Source organism: Nerophis ophidion, linkage group LG02, assembly GCF_033978795.1.
Source record: "Nerophis ophidion isolate RoL-2023_Sa linkage group LG02, RoL_Noph_v1.0, whole genome shotgun sequence".
Lineage (NCBI taxonomy): Eukaryota > Metazoa > Chordata > Actinopteri > Syngnathiformes > Syngnathidae > Nerophis > Nerophis ophidion.
The window spans coordinates 74,707,445-74,726,406 of NC_084612.1; the positions used below are offsets into that span (position 1 = coordinate 74,707,445).

At 42.1% G+C, this 18,962-nt stretch overlaps 1 protein-coding gene across 1 annotated transcript in view; it reads left to right on the forward strand.

Moving 5' to 3' along the window:
• The window catches only part of stab1 (stabilin 1), a 132,499-nt gene that overhangs the window by 32,837 nt on the left and 80,700 nt on the right, over positions 1-18,962 (forward strand). Inside the window, exons 17-25 of the mRNA XM_061890936.1 lie at positions 877-957; positions 1,036-1,191; positions 1,264-1,326; positions 1,426-1,518; positions 11,089-11,175; positions 11,261-11,372; positions 11,478-11,664; positions 14,956-15,049; positions 15,129-15,287. Coding sequence (XP_061746920.1) covers positions 877-957; positions 1,036-1,191; positions 1,264-1,326; positions 1,426-1,518; positions 11,089-11,175; positions 11,261-11,372; positions 11,478-11,664; positions 14,956-15,049; positions 15,129-15,287 — 1,032 coding nt within the window. The remainder of the gene's footprint in view (positions 1-876; positions 958-1,035; positions 1,192-1,263; positions 1,327-1,425; positions 1,519-11,088; positions 11,176-11,260; positions 11,373-11,477; positions 11,665-14,955; positions 15,050-15,128; positions 15,288-18,962) is intronic.

An 18,962-nucleotide genomic window follows, 5' to 3' on the forward strand; every position in this document is an offset into this window, starting at 1 on the left:
TTTGTGATTTCGTTGACTTTATCGTTGCAAATGCATCTGCAGGTTATCCATACATCTCTGTGCCATGTCTGCCTTAGCATCGCCGGTCAAATGTGGAGACACTCTGGCACATTCAATGGGGGTCTGGCGGCAGACACTTTGGCATCTTGGGGCCAGTGGTGCAACTTGAATCCCTTCCTGTTAGTGTTGTTACACCCTCCGACAACACACCGACGAGGCATGATGTCTCCAAGGTTCCAAAAAATAGTCAAAAAAACGGAAAACAACAGAGCTGAGACCCGGTGTTTGTAATGTGTTGAAAATGAAAATGGTGGGTGTGTTACCTCGGCGACGTCACATTCTGACGTCATCACCTCCAGCGCGTTAAACAGAAAGGCGTTTAATTCGCCAAAATTCACCCCTTTAGAGTTCGGAAATCGGTTAAAAAAATATATGGTCTTTTTTTCTGCACCATCAAGGTATATATTGACGCTTACATTGGTCTGCTGATAATGTTCCCCTTTAAAGTCATATCCAACAGCAACTTTTTACTGTCAACTGAGTTTCGTTTATTAATGATTTCTGCTGGTGGTGTGCCTCCGCATTTTTTCAACGCAAAAACAATGTGCCTTGGCTCAAAAAAGGTTGAAAAACCCTGCCCTAGCTCACATGCTAGCGCTTTCTGTTCTTCCTAGCTCCCATGCTAGTTCTGTTGGTTTTGTGCAAGTGTTTTTGTTCCTAGTCTGTTTTTGTAGTAGAAATAAATCCTCAGTCTTACCTTCACGCTGTGTCCATTCTCCGACTGCGTCCACGAGAGAACGCAAGCACAGCACGATGCCAGTCAAACGTCACATGGAGAAAGAAAAGAACCACTCTCATGCATTGTTTTTTGATCAGCTGACAGGTGACGACCTGGCAGCTCTTCCCCGCATCGAGACCATGGCCAATCAGATGCTGACCATCTCCACGTCTTCCGACGTAAGTGTCTCTGATTGCATCCCGGCCTTCCTGTGCCGGTGCATACCGTCGTGACGTCGCCACCCGCTTTCCTCCCAGGGTGACATCGTGGTGGGCGACAACGGTGCACGCGTGCTCAGCACCACCCGGGCGCGCAACGGCTTGATCCACTCCATCGACGGTCTGCTGTACCCGCCATCCATCCTCCCCATCCTGCCTCACCGCTGCGACATCACGGAGAGCAAGATCACCGTGGTGGGCACCGACTACGTTAACGACAGAATCAAACTCAGGAGGAGGCTGGGTGTGACGTGCGTGTGTTTGCAGGGGCCGTGCGTGCACTGCAGTTACCTCTATGACACGTCCTGTCCAGAAGGCAGCGCAGAAATGGTGAAACACGATTTTATGACGCCGCGATGAACGTCGATTTTGGGCCGAGCGAGGGGGCGAAACTATCGCATTTGTCATCGTTGCTGTGTGTGTCTCCAGAACACTCACCTGATTGGCTGCGATTATGTGGCGACTCCCCTGAGGCGGTTGCAGAGCAAAGGCTGCGCCAAGTACTGCAACGTCACCAAGCAGGTGAGACAAGCCTGATTCAAAATGTCAGCCTGAGAAACATTACTGATGTGTTAGAACCAGGGCTGGGCAACGATTAAAAATTTTAATCGAAGTTATCCATCCATCCATCCATTTTCTACCGCTTATTCCCTTTTGGGGTCGCGGGGGGCGCTGGCGCCTATCTCAGCTACAATCGGGCGGAAGGCGGGGTACACCCTGGACAAGTCGCCACCTCATTGCAGGGCCAACACAGATAGACAGACAACATTCACACTCACATTCACACACTAGGGCCAATTTAGTGGTGCCAATCAACCTATCCCCAGGTGCATGTCTTTGGAAGTGGGAGGAAGCCGGAGTACCTGGAGGGAACCCACGCATTCACGGGGAGAACATGCAAACTCCACACAGAAAGATCCCGAGCCTGGATTTGAACCCAGGACTGCAGGACCTTCGTATTGTGAGGCAGACGCACTAACCCCTCTGCCACCGTGAAGCCCACGGTGGCAGAGGTGTAATCGAAGTTAATCGCACTATTTCTCCGATTAATCGCGATTAACTGCATTGTATACGCAAAGCCCAATAATGAATTCAAAAGTAGTGTGTAGTGCACCTTTATTGGAATATTCTCCCACATGAACAAAAGCGCCAAAACATTTGTTGTGCAAACACAATTTAAATCAGTCCTTGTTAAACAGTAGCAGTTAAATAGCATATTTGATGAAAATCAACTCCAAAAATGTAAATACAAACATTTAAGCTTATTGCCACTGCCAGGGTATTTAAGTTATCTTGTTTGTTATGGAAAATAAATATAATCTACATACAAATCTCTGAGCCACAATCATAACATCTGAACAGGCAATTTCTGAGGTAACAGCAGAAACATTTTTTTATCAGGGATCTTATGTTTAAAAAACTATATTATAGGTAGTGGGCTGTTTTAGGGAATTTTGGATCAAATTATCCGTAGTAGCAATATTAATAATGTTGTGTTTATTCTGCGTAGTGCACTTAGAATAATTATGACCATATCTAGGAATTGATATGATGGGAATTTTCCGATTGTTTGCTTGGTGCTTTGATAAACTGAAGGCATCATATACATGGTACTATATTGTGATGTTATGAGCCAGGGAAAAAAAGAACTACCCTACCCAGCATGCAACAGGAGAGAGGAGCATGCGCGGTAGCCCGGTATAGGTTGTGTGTCGCCATGACGGCATCTTGTATGTTGTGATATGCACGCTCTGAAAGCAAACGTTAAGAACTCAGCCAACACTCCTGGTCTGCATTATTCATAAATAGACAGACAACACATATACTCCGCTGCTTCACAGGCCGCTGGATGTAGCCGGCAAAGTATTCCCATGCTAGCTAGCCGGTCTAGCAAGCACGCCTCATTCAGTCCAAAACGGCCCGATCTATCCACATCCAGAATTGTCTGGCGGTCGTAAGTGATCCCGGAGTGACCACGCTGTAAGCCAGCCAGGAAATTTGCAGAATTGTCCGGTATTTTTGCCAAATGTTCCATCTTTACCAAGAGCTCCTCGACGCCGCGGGCGACGCCATCTTGTTAAGAAAATGCGTTAACAAAATAAAAGCATGTAAACAACATACGCAAATGTGCGATAAAATAATTGTCGGCGTTAATAGATTGATGAGTTAACTCGTAATTAACGCGTTAATTTGCCCACCCCCAGTTAGAACCCATTTTCAAATGTGGAACACAAGGCTAGGGCGCAGGCGCAAGGAAGAAAAACAGGGGGAAAAATCAAAACAAACCTGGCCCGTTTTTTAGAGCAGTGCTTTTCAACCACTGTGCCGCGGCAAACTAGTGTGCCGTGAGATGCAGTCTGGTGTGCCGTTGGAGAAGATCTAATTTCACCTATTTGGGTTAAAAATATTTTTTGCAAACTATTAAATGTAGTCTGCAAATAATGTGTTGTTGTTGAGTGTCGGTGATGTCTGGAGCAGGGGTAGGGAACCTATGGCTCTAGAGCCAGATGTGGCTCTTTTGATGACTGCATCTGACTCTCAGATAAATCTTAGCTGACATTGCTTAACGCGATAATTATGAATAATTTCGCTGGTAATCACAATGCTAAAAATAACGTGCAAAATATAAAACATTCTCATGCATTTAAATCCATCCATCCGTTCTACCGCACCTGTTCTAGAAGTCGCATTAATGGTAAGAAGTATTTCATGTCACGATGGGGGGGGGTCGCAGCTTGCTCCACGGTCGTTCCCCCAGGAAGGAAGACGGCATTTAGGTAAAAACATGATTTAATTTAAACAAAAAAAAAGATACAAACAAAAATCGCTCACAGTTCAGGCACAACGTGGGCTAAGGAACAAAGCTAACGCATAAACAGACTAAGAACATAAACCAAACAAAACTTACTTGGCATGGCATGAAGCACGAAACTATGGCAAGGCATGAAACAAGTCAGCACAGGGCGACTGACTGGCAAAGACGAGCTTAAATGCTGCCAGAGACAGGTGGACAAAATGAGTAACCAAGGAAACCAGACAAGGAACTTAAAGAGTCCAAAGGACAAACAGCACATGGCCAAACAAAAACATGATCAACATTATTGGTTAGCTTCAGAATAACAATGTTATTAAAAAGAATAAGAGACTTATTATACTCTAAAAATGTTGGTCTTACTTAAAAATGCACGCATTTAGTTGTATTCAGTGTTAAAAAATATGATATGGCTCTCACGGAAATACATTTTGAAATATTTGGCTTTCATGGCTCTCTCAGCCAAAAAGATTCCCGACCCCTGGTCTAGAACTTGACAGAGTAGCCGTGTAATACTCTTCCATACCAGTAGGAGGCAGCAGGTAGCTAATTGCTTTGTAGATATCGGGAACAGCGGGAGGCAGCATGCAGGTAAAAATGTGTCTCATGCTTAAACCAAAAATAAAACCATTGAAGCTTTGGGAAAGCCATGCAGGTCGAAACTAAAACTGAACCGGCTGCAAAGTAAACAAAAACAGAATGCTGGACGACAGCAAAGACTTACTGTGGAGCAAAGACGGCGTCCACAAAGTACAACCGAACATGACGTGACAATCAACAATGTCCCCAAAAAGAAGGAGAAAAACAACTGATATGTACTTGATTGCTAAAACAAAGCAGATGCGAGAAATATCGCTCAAAGGAAGACATGAAAAATAGAAGAAAAGCCACCAAAATTAGAGCGCAAGGAAAGAAGTAAAAGACTACACACAGGAAAAGAGCAAAAAAACTCTAATAGGTCAGGGCGTTATGTGACAGGTGGTGACAGCACAATCTACTTTGAGACAAGAGCTATAGTGATGCATGCTGGGTTATGCTTTAAAAGTCATTTCCAACAACTTTTTACTGATGTCTGCTGGTGGTGTGCCACCGCATTTTTTCAACACAAAAAATGTGCCTTGGCTCAAAAAGGGTTAAAAAACACTGTTCTAGACTACCGCTGCTCATTTGCATTTGTAGCCCTTTTCATATCGACAAGGCAAGCGCGGCCATTTGCCGGCCTGTCTTTCTAAAACGGAGGCGTTAGTATTCCTGAAAGGGGGAGGGAGGCAGAGGATCAACTAGTGCGGGGGTAGGGAACCTATGGCTCTAGAGCCAGATGTGGCTCTTTTGATGACTGCATCTGGCTCTCAGATAAATCTGAGCTGACATTGCCTAACGCGATAATTATGAATAAGTCCGCTGGAATTCACAGTGCTAAAAATAACGTTCAAAATATAAAACATTCTCATGCATTTAAATCCATCCATCCGTTTCCTACCGCACCTGTTCAAGAAGTTACATTAAGGGTAAGAAGTATTTTATATCATGATGGGGGGAGGTCGCAGCTTGCTGCAGGGTCGTTCTCCCAGCAAGGCAGAAGGACTACTCGGGACATGACTTAATTTATACTAAAACAAGATACAAACAAAAATCGCTCACAGCGGCGGCATAACTTGGGCTAAGGAACAAAGCTAACGCATAAACAGACTATGAACATAAATCAAACTAAATTTACTTGGCATGGCATGAAGCACGAAACTATGGCAAGGCATGAAACAAGTCAGCACAGAGCAAGAAAAGATCACATTGACCCCAGGGCGACTGACTGGCAAAGACGAGCTTAAATACTGCCTCTGATTAGTGCTCGGGAAGCAGGTGAGCGGGCATTTTGTCCACCAGAGACAGGTGGACAAAATGAGTAACCAAGGAAACCTGACAATGGAGTGGAAAAAAACAGGAACTTAAAGAGTCCAAAAGACAAACAGCACATGGCCAAACAAAAACATGATCAACAGATATTATATTTGATTTATTATTGGTTAGCTTCAGAATAACAATGTTATTAAAAAGAATAAGAGACTTATTGTACTTTAAAAATGTTGGTGTTACTTAAAAATGCACACATTTAGTTGTATTCAGTGTTAAAAAATATGATATGGCTCTCACGGAAATACATTTTGAAATATTTGGCTTTCATGGCTCTCTCAGCCAAAAAGGTTCCCGACCCCTGTTATGGGGTATTAAAAACTAACAAATCACAATGTCGAAACAACATGCTTTTTGATGACGTTTAATCAACGTCGGTTTCTGACGTTGATATTGCATTGATATTTTGGTCATTTTCCAGCCAATATTGTACAACATTAATACAATGTTGAAACAACATGCTTTTTGACGACGTTTAATCCACGTCGGTTTCTGACGTTGATATTGCATTGATATTTTGGTCATTTTCCAGCCAATATTTTGCAACATAAATACAATGTTGAAACCACCTGCTTTTTGACGACGTTTAATCAATGTTGGGTTGTGACGTTGATTTGACCTTTGAATTTTGGTCATATCCCAAACAATATTCTACAACTCAAGCATAACGTTGAAACAACATGCTTTTTGACGACGTTTAATCAACGTCGGTTTCTGACGTTGATATTGCATTGATATTTTGGTAATTTTCCAGCCAATATTGTACAACATTAATACAATGTTGAAACAACCTGCTTTTTGACGACGTTTAATCAATGTTGGGTTGTGACGTTGATATTACGTTGATTTTTTGGTCATATCCCAACCAAAATTCTACAACTCAAGCATAACGTTGAAACAACATGCTTTTTGACGACGTTTAATCAACGTCGGTTTCTGACGCTGATAATGCGTTGATATTCTGGTCATTTTCCAGCCAATATTTTACAACATAAATACAATGTTGAAACAACATGCTTTTTGACGACATTTAACCAATGTTGGGTTGTGACGTTGATATTACGATGATTTTTTGGTCATATCCCAACCAATATTCTACAACTCAAGCATAACGTTGAAACAACATGCTTTTTGACGACGTTTAATCAACGTCGGTTTCTGACGTTGATATTGCGTTGATATTCTGGTCATTTTCCAGCCAAACAACATAAATACAATGTTGAAACAACCTGCTTTTTGACGACATTTAATCAATGTTGGGTTGTGACGTTGATATTACGTTGATTTTTTTGGTCATTTTCCAACCAATATTCTACAACACAAATACAATGTTGAAACAACATGCTTTTTGACGACATTTAATCAATGTTGGGTTGTGACGTTGATTTGACCTTTGAATTTTGGTCATATCCCAACCAATATTCTACAACTCAAGCATAACGTTGAAACAACATGCTTTTTGACGACGTTTAATCAACGTCGGTTTCTGACGTTGATATTGCATTGATATTTTGGTAATTTTCCAGCCAATATTGTACAACATTAATACAATGTTGAAACAACCTGCTTTTTGACGACGTTTAATCAATGTTGGGTTGTGACGTTGATATTACGTTGATTTTTTGGTCATATCCCAACCAAAATTCTACAACTCAAGCATAACGTTGAAACAACATGCTTTTTGACGACGTTTAATCAACGTCGGTTTCTGACGCTGATAATGCGTTGATATTCTGGTCATTTTCCAGCCAATATTTTACAACATAAATACAATGTTGAAACAACATGCTTTTTGACGACATTTAACCAATGTTGGGTTGTGACGTTGATATTACGATGATTTTTTGGTCATATCCCAACCAATATTCTACAACTCAAGCATAACGTTGAAACAACATGCTTTTTGACGACGTTTAATCAACGTCGGTTTCTGACGTTGATATTGCGTTGATATTCTGGTCATTTTCCAGCCAAACAACATAAATACAATGTTGAAACAACCTGCTTTTTGACAACATTTAATCAATGTTGGGTTGTGACGTTGATATTACGTTGATTTTTTTGGTCATTTTCCAACCAATATTCTACAACACAAATACAATGTTGAAACAACATGCTTTTTGACGACATTTAATCAATGTTGGGTTGTGACGTTGATTTGACCTTTGAATTTTGGTCATATCCCAACCAATATTCTACAACTCAAGCATAACGTTGAAACAACATGCTTTTTGACGACGTTTAATCAACGTCGGTTTCTGATGTTGATATTGCGTTGATATTCTGGTCATTTTCCAGCCAATATTGTACAACATAAATACAATGTTGAAACAACCTGCTTTTTGACGACATTTAATCAATGTTGGGTTGTGACGTTGATATTACGTTGATTTTTTGGGTCATTTTCCAACCAATATTCTACAACACAAATACAAAGTTGAAACAACATGCTTTTTGACGACGTTTAATCAACGTCGGTTTCTGACGTTGATATTGTGTTGATATTCTTGTCATTTTCCAGCCAATATTTTACAACATTAATACAATGTTGAAACAACCTGCTTTTTGACGACATTTAATCAATGTTGGGTTGTGACGTTGATTTGACCTTTGAATTTTGGTCATTTTCCAGCCAATATTCTACAATACAAATACAAAGTTGAAACAACATGCTTTTTGACGACGTTTAATCAACGTCGGTTTCTGACGTTGATATTGCATTGATATTTTGGTCATTTTCCAGCCAATATTCTACAACACAAATACAAAGTTTAAACAACATGCTTTTTGGAGACATTTAATCAATGTTGGGTTGTGACGTTAATTTGACCTTTGAACATTGTCAAAAAGCATGTTGTTTCCACGTTGTATTTGTGTTGGAGAATATTGGTTGGAAAATGACCAAAATTCAATGGTCAAATCATCATCACAACTTGATTAAACATTGTCAAAAAGCATGTTGTTTCAACGTTGTATTTGCGTTGTAGAATATTGGTTGGTAAATGACAAATATCAACAAAATATCAACGTCAGAACCCGACGTTGATTAAACGTCGGCAAAAAGTCGGCCCCAGGGGTGGATGAGGTCCGCCCGGAGTTCCTTAAGGCTCTGGATGCTGTGGGGCTGTCTTGGTTGACAAGACTCTGCAGCATCACGTGGACATCGGTGGCGGTACCTCTGGATTGGCAGACCGGGGTGGTGGTTCCTCTCTTTAAGAAGGGGGACCGGAGGGTGTGTTCCAACTATCGTGGGATCACACTCCTCAGCCTTCCCGGTAAGGTTTATTCAGGTGTACTGGAGAGGAGGCTACGCCGGATTGTCGAACCTCGGATTCAGGAGGAACAGTGTGGTTTTCGTCCTGGTGGTGGAACTGTGGACCAGCTCTATACTCTCTGCAGGGTTCTTGAGGGTGCATGGGAGTTTGCCCAACCAGTCTACATGTGCTTTGTGGACTTGGAGAAGGCATTCGACCGTGTCCCTCGGGAAGTACTGTGGGGAGTGCTCAGAGAGTATGGGGTATCGGACTGTCTTATTGTGGCGGTCCGCTCCCTGTACGATCAGTGCCAGAACTTGGTCCGCATTGCCGGCAGTAAGTCGAACACATTTCCAGTGAGGGTTGGACTCCGCCACGGCTGTCCTTTGTCACCGATTCTGTTCATAACTTTTATGGACAGAATTTCTAGGCGCAGTCAAGGCGTTGAGGGGTTCCGGTTTGGTGACCGCAGGATTAGGTCTCTGCTTTTTGCAGATGATGTGGTCCTGATGGCTTCATCTGACCGGGATCTTCAGCTCTCACTGGTTCGGTTCGCAGCCGAGTGTGAAGCGACCGGAATGAGAATCAGCAGTCCATGGTTCTCGCCCGGAAAAGGGTGGAATGTCATCTCCGGGTTGGGGAGGAGACCCTGCCCCAAGTGGAGGAGTTCAAGTACCTAGGAGTCTTGTTCACGAGTGGGGGAAGAGTGGATCGTGAGATCGACAGGCGGATCGGTGCGGCGTCTTCAGTAATGCGGACGTTGTATCGATCCGTTGTGGTGAAGAAGGAGCTGAGCCGGAAGGCAAAGCTCTCAATTTACCGGTCGATCTAGGTTCCCATCCTCACCTATGGTCATGAGCTTTGGGTCATGACCGAAAGGATAAGATCACGGGTACAAGCGGCCGAAATGAGTTTCCTCCGCCGTGTGGTGGGTCTCTCCCTTAGAGATAGGGTGAGAAGCTCTGCCATCCGGGAGGAACTCAAAGTTAAGTCACTGCTCCTCCACATGGAGAGGAGCCAGATGAGGTGGTTCGGGCATCTGGTCAGGATGCCACCCGAACGCCTCCCTAGGGAGGTGTTTAGGGCACGTCCAACCGGTAGGAGGCCACGGGGAAGACCCAGGACACGTTGGGAAGACTATGTCTCCCGGCTGGCCTGGGAAGGCCTCGGGATCCCCCGGGAAAAGCTAGACGAAGTGGCTGGGGAGAGGGAAGTCTGGGTTTCCCTGCTTAGGCTGTTGCCCCCGCGACCCGACCTCGGATAAGCGGAAGAAGATGGATGGATGGATGGATGGACGGAAAAAGCACGTTGTTTCAATATTGGTTGGAAAATGACCAAAATATCTACGTAATATCAACATCGGAACCCAACTTTGATTAAACGTCGGCAAAAAGCATGTTGTTTTTACGTTGTTTTTTTGTTGTAGAATATTGGTTGGAAAATGACCAAAATAGAAACGTAATATCAACATCAGAACCCAACGTTGATTAAACGTTGTCAAAATGCATGTTGGAGTCTTAAGCAAAACAGAACATACCTAAACAAAAAATGATCACAAGACACGACATGGCGTGTGGAAATGGCCTCGAAAGAAATGTTAAGTGTGACGTTTGGCGGGCATGGTGATGCGGATGCGTTCTCTCAAGATGCAGTCCGGGCTCGGACACAGCGTAAGGTAAGAAATAATGATTTATTTAAACTAAGGAACAGACTATAAACAGAAAACTTGCACTGGGCACAAAAAGGCAAAGCAAGGAGCTAGCATGGGAGCTAGGAAACACAGAAGCATAGCGCTGAAGCTAGCAAGAACAAAACAGGTTTACCAGAGTCGGGAATGCGCGTCGTCACTTATTGCAAGGAACAAAAACTAGGAAGCGAGGACGAGTCAACGGAAAAGGCAGGCTTAAATAAGGACAGTAATTACAAGCAGGTGTGCGTCCGGAAACAAGTAGCAGGTGAAACAAATAAGAAACTACGGTAACAGAACAAACCAGGAACTAAAGCAAACAGCAGAATATAATACAAAAACGGAACAAAACCAGAATATGATATGATCCGGGCAGCGGATCATAAGAGTAAAGACCGCCCAGCTGTGTACTAATCATGCGCTGCCATCAGACCCCGGAGTGCTGCAAAGGTTTCTTCGGGCCGGACTGCAAACCGTGCATCGGCGGCTTCCAGCACCCGTGTTACGGCAGAGGAACGGTGAGGAAGTGCGACGGCATTATTTCATCGCTGGAGCCATCAAACTTCACTTCTTTGTTGTTGTTTTTTTACCCCCCACATGCAGTGCTTTGATGGTATCCATGGCAACGGCTCATGCGGCTGTCAACCGGGCTTTGAGGGCGTGGCCTGCCACATCTGCGCCGACCCGTCCAAGCACGGGGAGGACTGTGACGAAGGTGATGCCCCAAGCACGCCCCGACTGGGTGCTCGACACAGGTCTTCACCTGTTGTGTGTGTGTGTGTGTGTGTGTGTGTGTGTGTGTGTGTGTGCGCGTTCTCAGAGTGTCGCTGTTTGCACGGCGTGTGCGACAACCGTCCCGGCAGCGGCGGCGCCTGTCGGAGAGGATCCTGCTCGGAGGGCTACTCGGGAGAGAGGTGCGATAAAAAAGCCATGCCCTGCAACTCGGACGGACTGTTGGAACACTGTCACATCCACGCCTACTGCACACACACGGGACTGCAGAGCACGTAAGACCTGAACACCTGACCACAGCCACAGTAGACCAAAGATAGAAAACTTAAAATCTGTCTGGAGCTGCAAAAAAATTAAAAGCCTTTTATGAGTGTTATAATGAAGGCAACACATGATGTAAGTGTCTATTAGCTTTATTAGCCTACTATCAAAATGACTTTACAAACCTTATATAAGTATTATAATGAAGACAACACATAATGTAAGTGTCTATATTAGCCTACCATCAAAATGACTTTAAAAGTCTTATATAAGTGTTATAATGAAGACAACACATGATGTAAGTGTCTATATTAGCTATATTAGCCTACTATCAAAATGACTTTACAAACCTTATATAAGTATTATAATGAAGACAACACATAATGTAAGTGTCTATATTAGCCTACCATCAAAATGACTTTAAAAGTCTTATATAAGTGTTATAATGAAGACAACACATGATGTAAGTGTCTATATTAGCTTACTATCAAAATTACTATAAAAGTTTTATATAAGTGTTATAATGAAGGCAACACATGATGTAAGTGTCTATTAGCTTACTATCAAAATTACTATAAAAGTTTTATATAAGTGTTATAATGAAGGAAACACATGATGTAAGTGTCCATTTTAGTTATATTAGCCTACTATTAAAATGACTTTAAATGTCTTATATAAGTGTTATAATGAAGGCAACACATGATGTAAGTGTCTATATTAGCTATACTAGCCTACTACAAAATTACTTTAAAAGCCTTATATAAGTGTTATAATGAAGGCAACACATGATGTAAGTGTCTATATTAGCTTACTATCAAAATTACTATAAAAGTTTTATATAAGTGTTATAATGAAGGCAACACATGATGTTGTAATAATAATAATAAAAGTTTCAACCAATCAATCAAAAGTGTAAAGGAAAAAAGAAACTTTTTATTTCAACCGTACTTCCCGTCAAAAGCCTAAAGACTGATCGCACAGTTCCTGTCTTCACAATAAAAGTGCCGCTCCATCGCGCCTGCGCTAACAAAATAAGAGTCTCCGAAAGCCAGAGCAAACAAGCTAGCAAACTACGGAGTTTGCCGCCAATGTATTTCTTGTAAAGTGTATAAAAACGAATATAGAAGCTGGACAAATAAGATGCCAAAAACCAACGACTTTCATGTGGTATTAGAAAGAAAAGAGGAACTTTTTTTCTCCTCCATTTGAAAATACTGTCTGATTCCAATCAATGCAAGTCATCAGAATCAGGTAATACACCAACTTATATTCTTGTCTTCGTGAAAGATAGGAATCTATGTGTTAAACATGCATGTATATTCATTAAAACACCTTTAATATGTGAACAAAAACGGCAAAATAAATAAATATAAATTATATACTGTATATATAAATGTATATATATATATATATATATATATATATATATATATATATATGATATGTGTGTGTAAGTATATGTATAAAAGAGGTAGATCACCTCGACTTGGTCATTTACTAAGTAATTGATAAACGTTGAAAAACTTATTGGGGTGTTACCATTTAGTGGTCAATTGTACGGAATATGTACTGTACTGTGCAATCTACTAATAAAAGTTTTAATCAATCAATCAAATCAATGAATGCCTACTGAGGCTATGGTGCTGTTAAGTTATTGTGACTCAATGTGCCATTTTTTTAAATTTTATTTTAATGTACTATTATTTAATATATATTATTGTTTCAGTTGCTTAAGAGATATTCCTGGCTCTGAATTTGCTCATTGCTATTTTTATGTTTCTGTGCATTATTTGTTGCCGTAATCAGGTTACTCATCAGTTACTCAGTACTTGAGTAGTTTTTTCACAACATACTTTTTTACTTTTACTCAAGTAAATATTTGGGTGACTACTCCTTACTTTTACTTGAGTAATACATCTCTAAAGTAACAGTACTCAATCAATGTTTATTTATATAGCCCCAAATCACAAATGTCTCAAAGGACTGCACAAATTACGACTACAACATCCTCGGAAGAACCCACAAAAGGGCAAGGAAAACTCACACCCAGTGGGCAGGGAGAATTCACATCCAGTGGGACGCCAGTGACAATGCTGACTATGAGAAACCTTGGAGAGGACCTCAGATGTGGGCAACCCCCCCTCTCTAGGGGACCGAAAGCAATGGATGTCGAGCGGGTCTAACATGATACTGTGAAAGTTCAATCCATAGTGGCTCCAACACAGCCGCGAGAGTTCAGTTCAAGCGGATCCAAGACAGCAGCGAGAGTCCCGTCCACAGGAAACCATCTCAAGCGGATCAGCAGCGTAGAGATGTCCCCAACCGATACAGGCGAGCGGTCCATCCTGGGTCCCGACGAGCGGTCCATCCTGGGTCTCGACTCTGGACAGCCAGTACATCATCCATGGTCATCGGACCGGACCCCCTCCACAAGGGAGGGAGGGACATAGGAGAAAGAAAAGAAGCGGCAGATCAACTGGTCTAAAAAGGAGGTCTATTTAAAGGCTGGAGTATACAAATGAGTTTTAAGGTGAGACTTAAATGCTTCTACTGAGGTAGCATCTCAAACTGTTACCGGGAGGGCATTCCAGAGTACTGGAGCCCGAACGGAAAACGCTCTATAGCCCGCAGACTTTTTTTTTTTGGTACTCTTACTTGAGTACAATTTCTGGCTACTCTACCCACCTCTGCCTAATGTTGATGTGGAGATTTAAAATGTCAGTAATAATAAAACAAAATAATACTGAATAATGACATATTCATATAATATTTTTTGGACCAAAACCCTTTGGGGTCCCCGGGATCAAGCCTAAATGTATATTGGTTATACATATATTGTATTGGTTTTTTAAAATGTTAGACCCGCTCAACATCCATTGCTTTCGGTCCCCTAGAGGGGGGGGTTGCCCACATCTGAGGTCCTCTCCAAGGTTTCTCATAGTCAGCATTGTCACTGGCGTCCCACTGGATGTGAATTCTCCCTGCCCACTGGGTGTGAGTTTTCCTTGCCCTTTTGTGGGTTCTTCCGAGGATGTTGTAGTCGTAATGATTTGTGCAGTCCTTTGAGACATTTGTGATTTGGGGCTATATAAATAAACATTGATTGATTGATCGAAAATAGAAAAATATCCAAATGGCCCCCGCTTGCTTTGATTTTTCAGTCTGCGGCCCTAAGTGGATAAAGTTTGGACACCCCTGTCCATGTGATGTCCAACTCGAGACAGCCATGACTTTATGTTCTTTATGTCAACTTTTGATGAGGACTGTAGGCCTCCTTTCCCTAATCCCCGTGCTTGTTGCACCAGGTGTGTGTGTCGCGATGGCTATGAAGGCGACGGCCATTCATGTGCCGCCATCAACCGGTGTCTGAAGAGCAACCGAGGGGGTTGTGATGCCAACGTAAGCTCCCGGCGACGTTCCTGACTGCAGGAAAAGACAAAATCAACTTTCCTGTTTTGTGTTTTTTTGTTATCTCCAGGCCGACTGCGTGTTTGTGGGTCCCGGCGACGTGTCCTGCCTGTGCGTGGATGGTTGGACTGGTGACGGCCTGGTGTGTGTGGAGATCAACAACTGCCAGCTGGAGAGTCGAGGAGGCTGCAGCCCCAACGCTGACTGCAACCATATTGGACCTGGCCAGGTCAGAGCGCCATTAAAGGCCATGTTTGTTACTTTTAGCAGTTAGCAGTTGCAGTTTGTCAACTCAGATAGCTGGTCTGTTTAATCTTCTCACTATTATGTTAGATCCACTATGGACTGAACTCTCACACTATTATGTTAGATCCACTATGGACTGGACTCTCACTATTATGTTAGATCCACTATGGACTGGACTCTCACTATTATGTTAGATCCACTATAGACTGGACTTTCACACTATTATGTTAGATCCACTATGGACTGGACTTTCACACTATTATGTTACATCCACTATGGACTGGACTTTCACACTATTATGTTACATCCACAATGGACTGGATTCTCACTATTATGTTAGATCCACTATAGACTGGACTTTCACACTATTATGTTAGATCCACTATGGACTGGACTTTCACACTATTATGTTAGATCCACAATGGACTGGATTCTCACTATTATGTTAGATCCACTATAGACTGGACTCTCACTATTATGTTAGACCCACTATGGACTGGACTTTCACTATTATGTTGGATCCACTATGGACTGTACTCTCACTATGAAGTTAGATCCACTATGGACTGGACTCTCACTCTTATGTTAGATCCACTATGGACTGGACTCTCACACAATTATGTTAGATCCACTATGGACTGGACTCTCACACTATTATGTTAGATCCACTATGGACTGGACTCTCACACTATTATGTTAGATCCACTATGGACTGGACTCTCACTATTATGTTAGATCCACTATGGACTGGACTCTCTCACTATTATGTTAGATCCACTATGGACTGGACTCTCACACTATTATGTTAGATCCACTATGGACTGGACTCTCACACTATTGTGTTAGATCCACTATGGACTGGACTCTCACACTATTATGTTAGATCCACTATGGACTGGACTCTCACTATTATGTTAGATCCACTATGGACTGAACTCTCACACAATTATGTTAGATCCACTATGGATTGGACTCTCACTATTATGTTAGATCCACTATGGACTGGACTCTCACACTATTATGTTAGATCCACTATGGACTGGACTCTCACTATTATGATAGATCCACTATGGACTGGACTCTCACTATTATGTTAGATCCACTATGGACTGAACTCTCACACAATTATGTTAGATCCACTATGGACTGGACTCTCACACTATTATGTTAGATCCACTATGGACTGAACTCTCACACAATTATGTTAGATCCACTATGGACTGGACTCTCACACTATTATGTTAGATCCACTATGGACTGGACTCTCACTATTATGTTAGATCCACAATGGACTGGACTCTCGCTATTATGTTAGACCCACTAAGGACTGGACTCTCACTATTATGTTAGATCCACTATGGACTGGACTCTCACTATTATGTTAGATCCACTATGGACTGGACTCTCACTATTATGTTAGATCCACTATGGACTGGACTCTCACTATTATGTTAGATCCACTATGGACTAGACTCTCACAGCATTATGCTAGATCCACTATGGACTGGACTCTCACACTATTATGTTAGATCCACTATGGACTGGACTCTCACACTATTATGTTAGATCCACTATGGACTGGACTCTCACTATTATGTTAGATCCACTATGGACTGGACTCTCGCTATTATGTTAGACCCACTAAGGACTGGACTCTCACTATTATGTTAGATCCACTATGGACTGGACTCTCACTATTATGTTAGATCCACTATGGACTGGACTCTCACTTTTATGTTAGACCCACTAAGGACTGGACTCTCACTATTATGTTAGATCCACTATGGACTGAACTCTCACACTATTATGTTAGATCCACTATGGACTGGACTCTCACTATTATGTTAGATCCACTATGGACTGGACTCTCGCTATTATGTTAGACCCACTAAGGACTGGACTCTCACTATTATGTTAGATCCACTATGGACTGGACTCTCACTATTATGTTAGATCCACTATGGACTGGACTCTCACTATTATGTTAGATCCACTATGGACTGAACTCTCACACAATTATGTTAGATCCACTATGGACTGGACTCTCACACTATTATGTTAGATCCACTATGGACTGAACTCTCACACAATTATGTTAGATCCACTATGGACTGGACTCTCACTATTATGTTAGATCCACTATGGACTGGACTCTCACACTATTATGTTAGATCCACTATGGACTGGACTCTCACTATTATGTTAGATCCACTATGGACTGGACTCTCACTATTATGTTAGATCCACTATGGACCTTTACTCTCACTATTATGATAGATCCACTATGGACTGGACTCTCACTATTATGTTAGATCCACAATGGACTGAACTCTCACACAATTATGTTAGATCCACTATGGACTGGACTCTCACACTATTATGTTAGATCCACTATGGACTGAACTCTCACACAATTATGTTAGATCCACTATGGACTGGACTCTCACACTATTATGTTAGATCCACTATGGACTGGACTCTCACTATTATGTTAGATCCACTATGGACTGGACTCTCGCTATTATGTTAGACCCACTAAGGACTGGACTCTCACTATTATGTTAGATCCACTATGGACTGGACTCTCACTATTATGTTAGATCCACTATGGACTGGACTCTCACTATTATGTTAGATCCACTATGGACTGGACTCTCACTATTATGTTAGATCCACTATGGACTAGACTCTCACAGCATTATGCTAGATCCACTATGGACTGGACTCTCACACTATTATGTTAGATCCACTATGGACTGGACTCTCACACTATTATGTTAGATCCACTATGGACTGGACTCTCACTATTATGTTAGATCCACTATGGACTGGACTCTCGCTATTATGTTAGACCCACTAAGGACTGGACTCTCACTATTATGTTAGATCCACTATGGACTGGACTCTCACTATTATGTTAGATCCACTATGGACTGGACTCTCACTATTATGTTAGACCCACTAAGGACTGGACTCTCACTATTATGTTAGATCCACTATGGACTGAACTCTCACACTATTATGTTAGATCCACTATGGACTGGACTCTCACTATTATGTTAGATCCACTATGGACTGGACTCTCGCTATTATGTTAGACCCACTAAGGACTGGACTCTCACTATTATGTTAGATCCACTATGGACTGGACTCTCACTATTATGTTAGATCCACTATGGACTGGACTCTCACTATTATGTTAGATCCACTATGGACTGGACTCTCACTATTATGTTAGATCCACTATGGACTGAACTCTCACACAATTATGTTAGATCCACTATGGACTGGACTCTCACACTATTATGTTAGATCCACTATGGACTGAACTCTCACACAATTATGTTAGATCCACTATGGACTGGACTCTCACACTATTATGTTAGATCCACTATGGACTGGACTCTCACTATTATGTTAGATCCACTATGGACTGGACTCTCACTATTATGTTAGATCCACTATGGACTGGACTCTCACTATTATGTTAGATCCACTATGGACTGAACTCTCACACAATTATGTTAGATCCACTATGGACTGGACTCTCACACTATTATGTTAGATCCACTATGGACTGAACTCTCACACAATTATGTTAGATCCACTATGGACTGGACTCTCACAATATTATGTTAGATCCACTATGGACTGGACT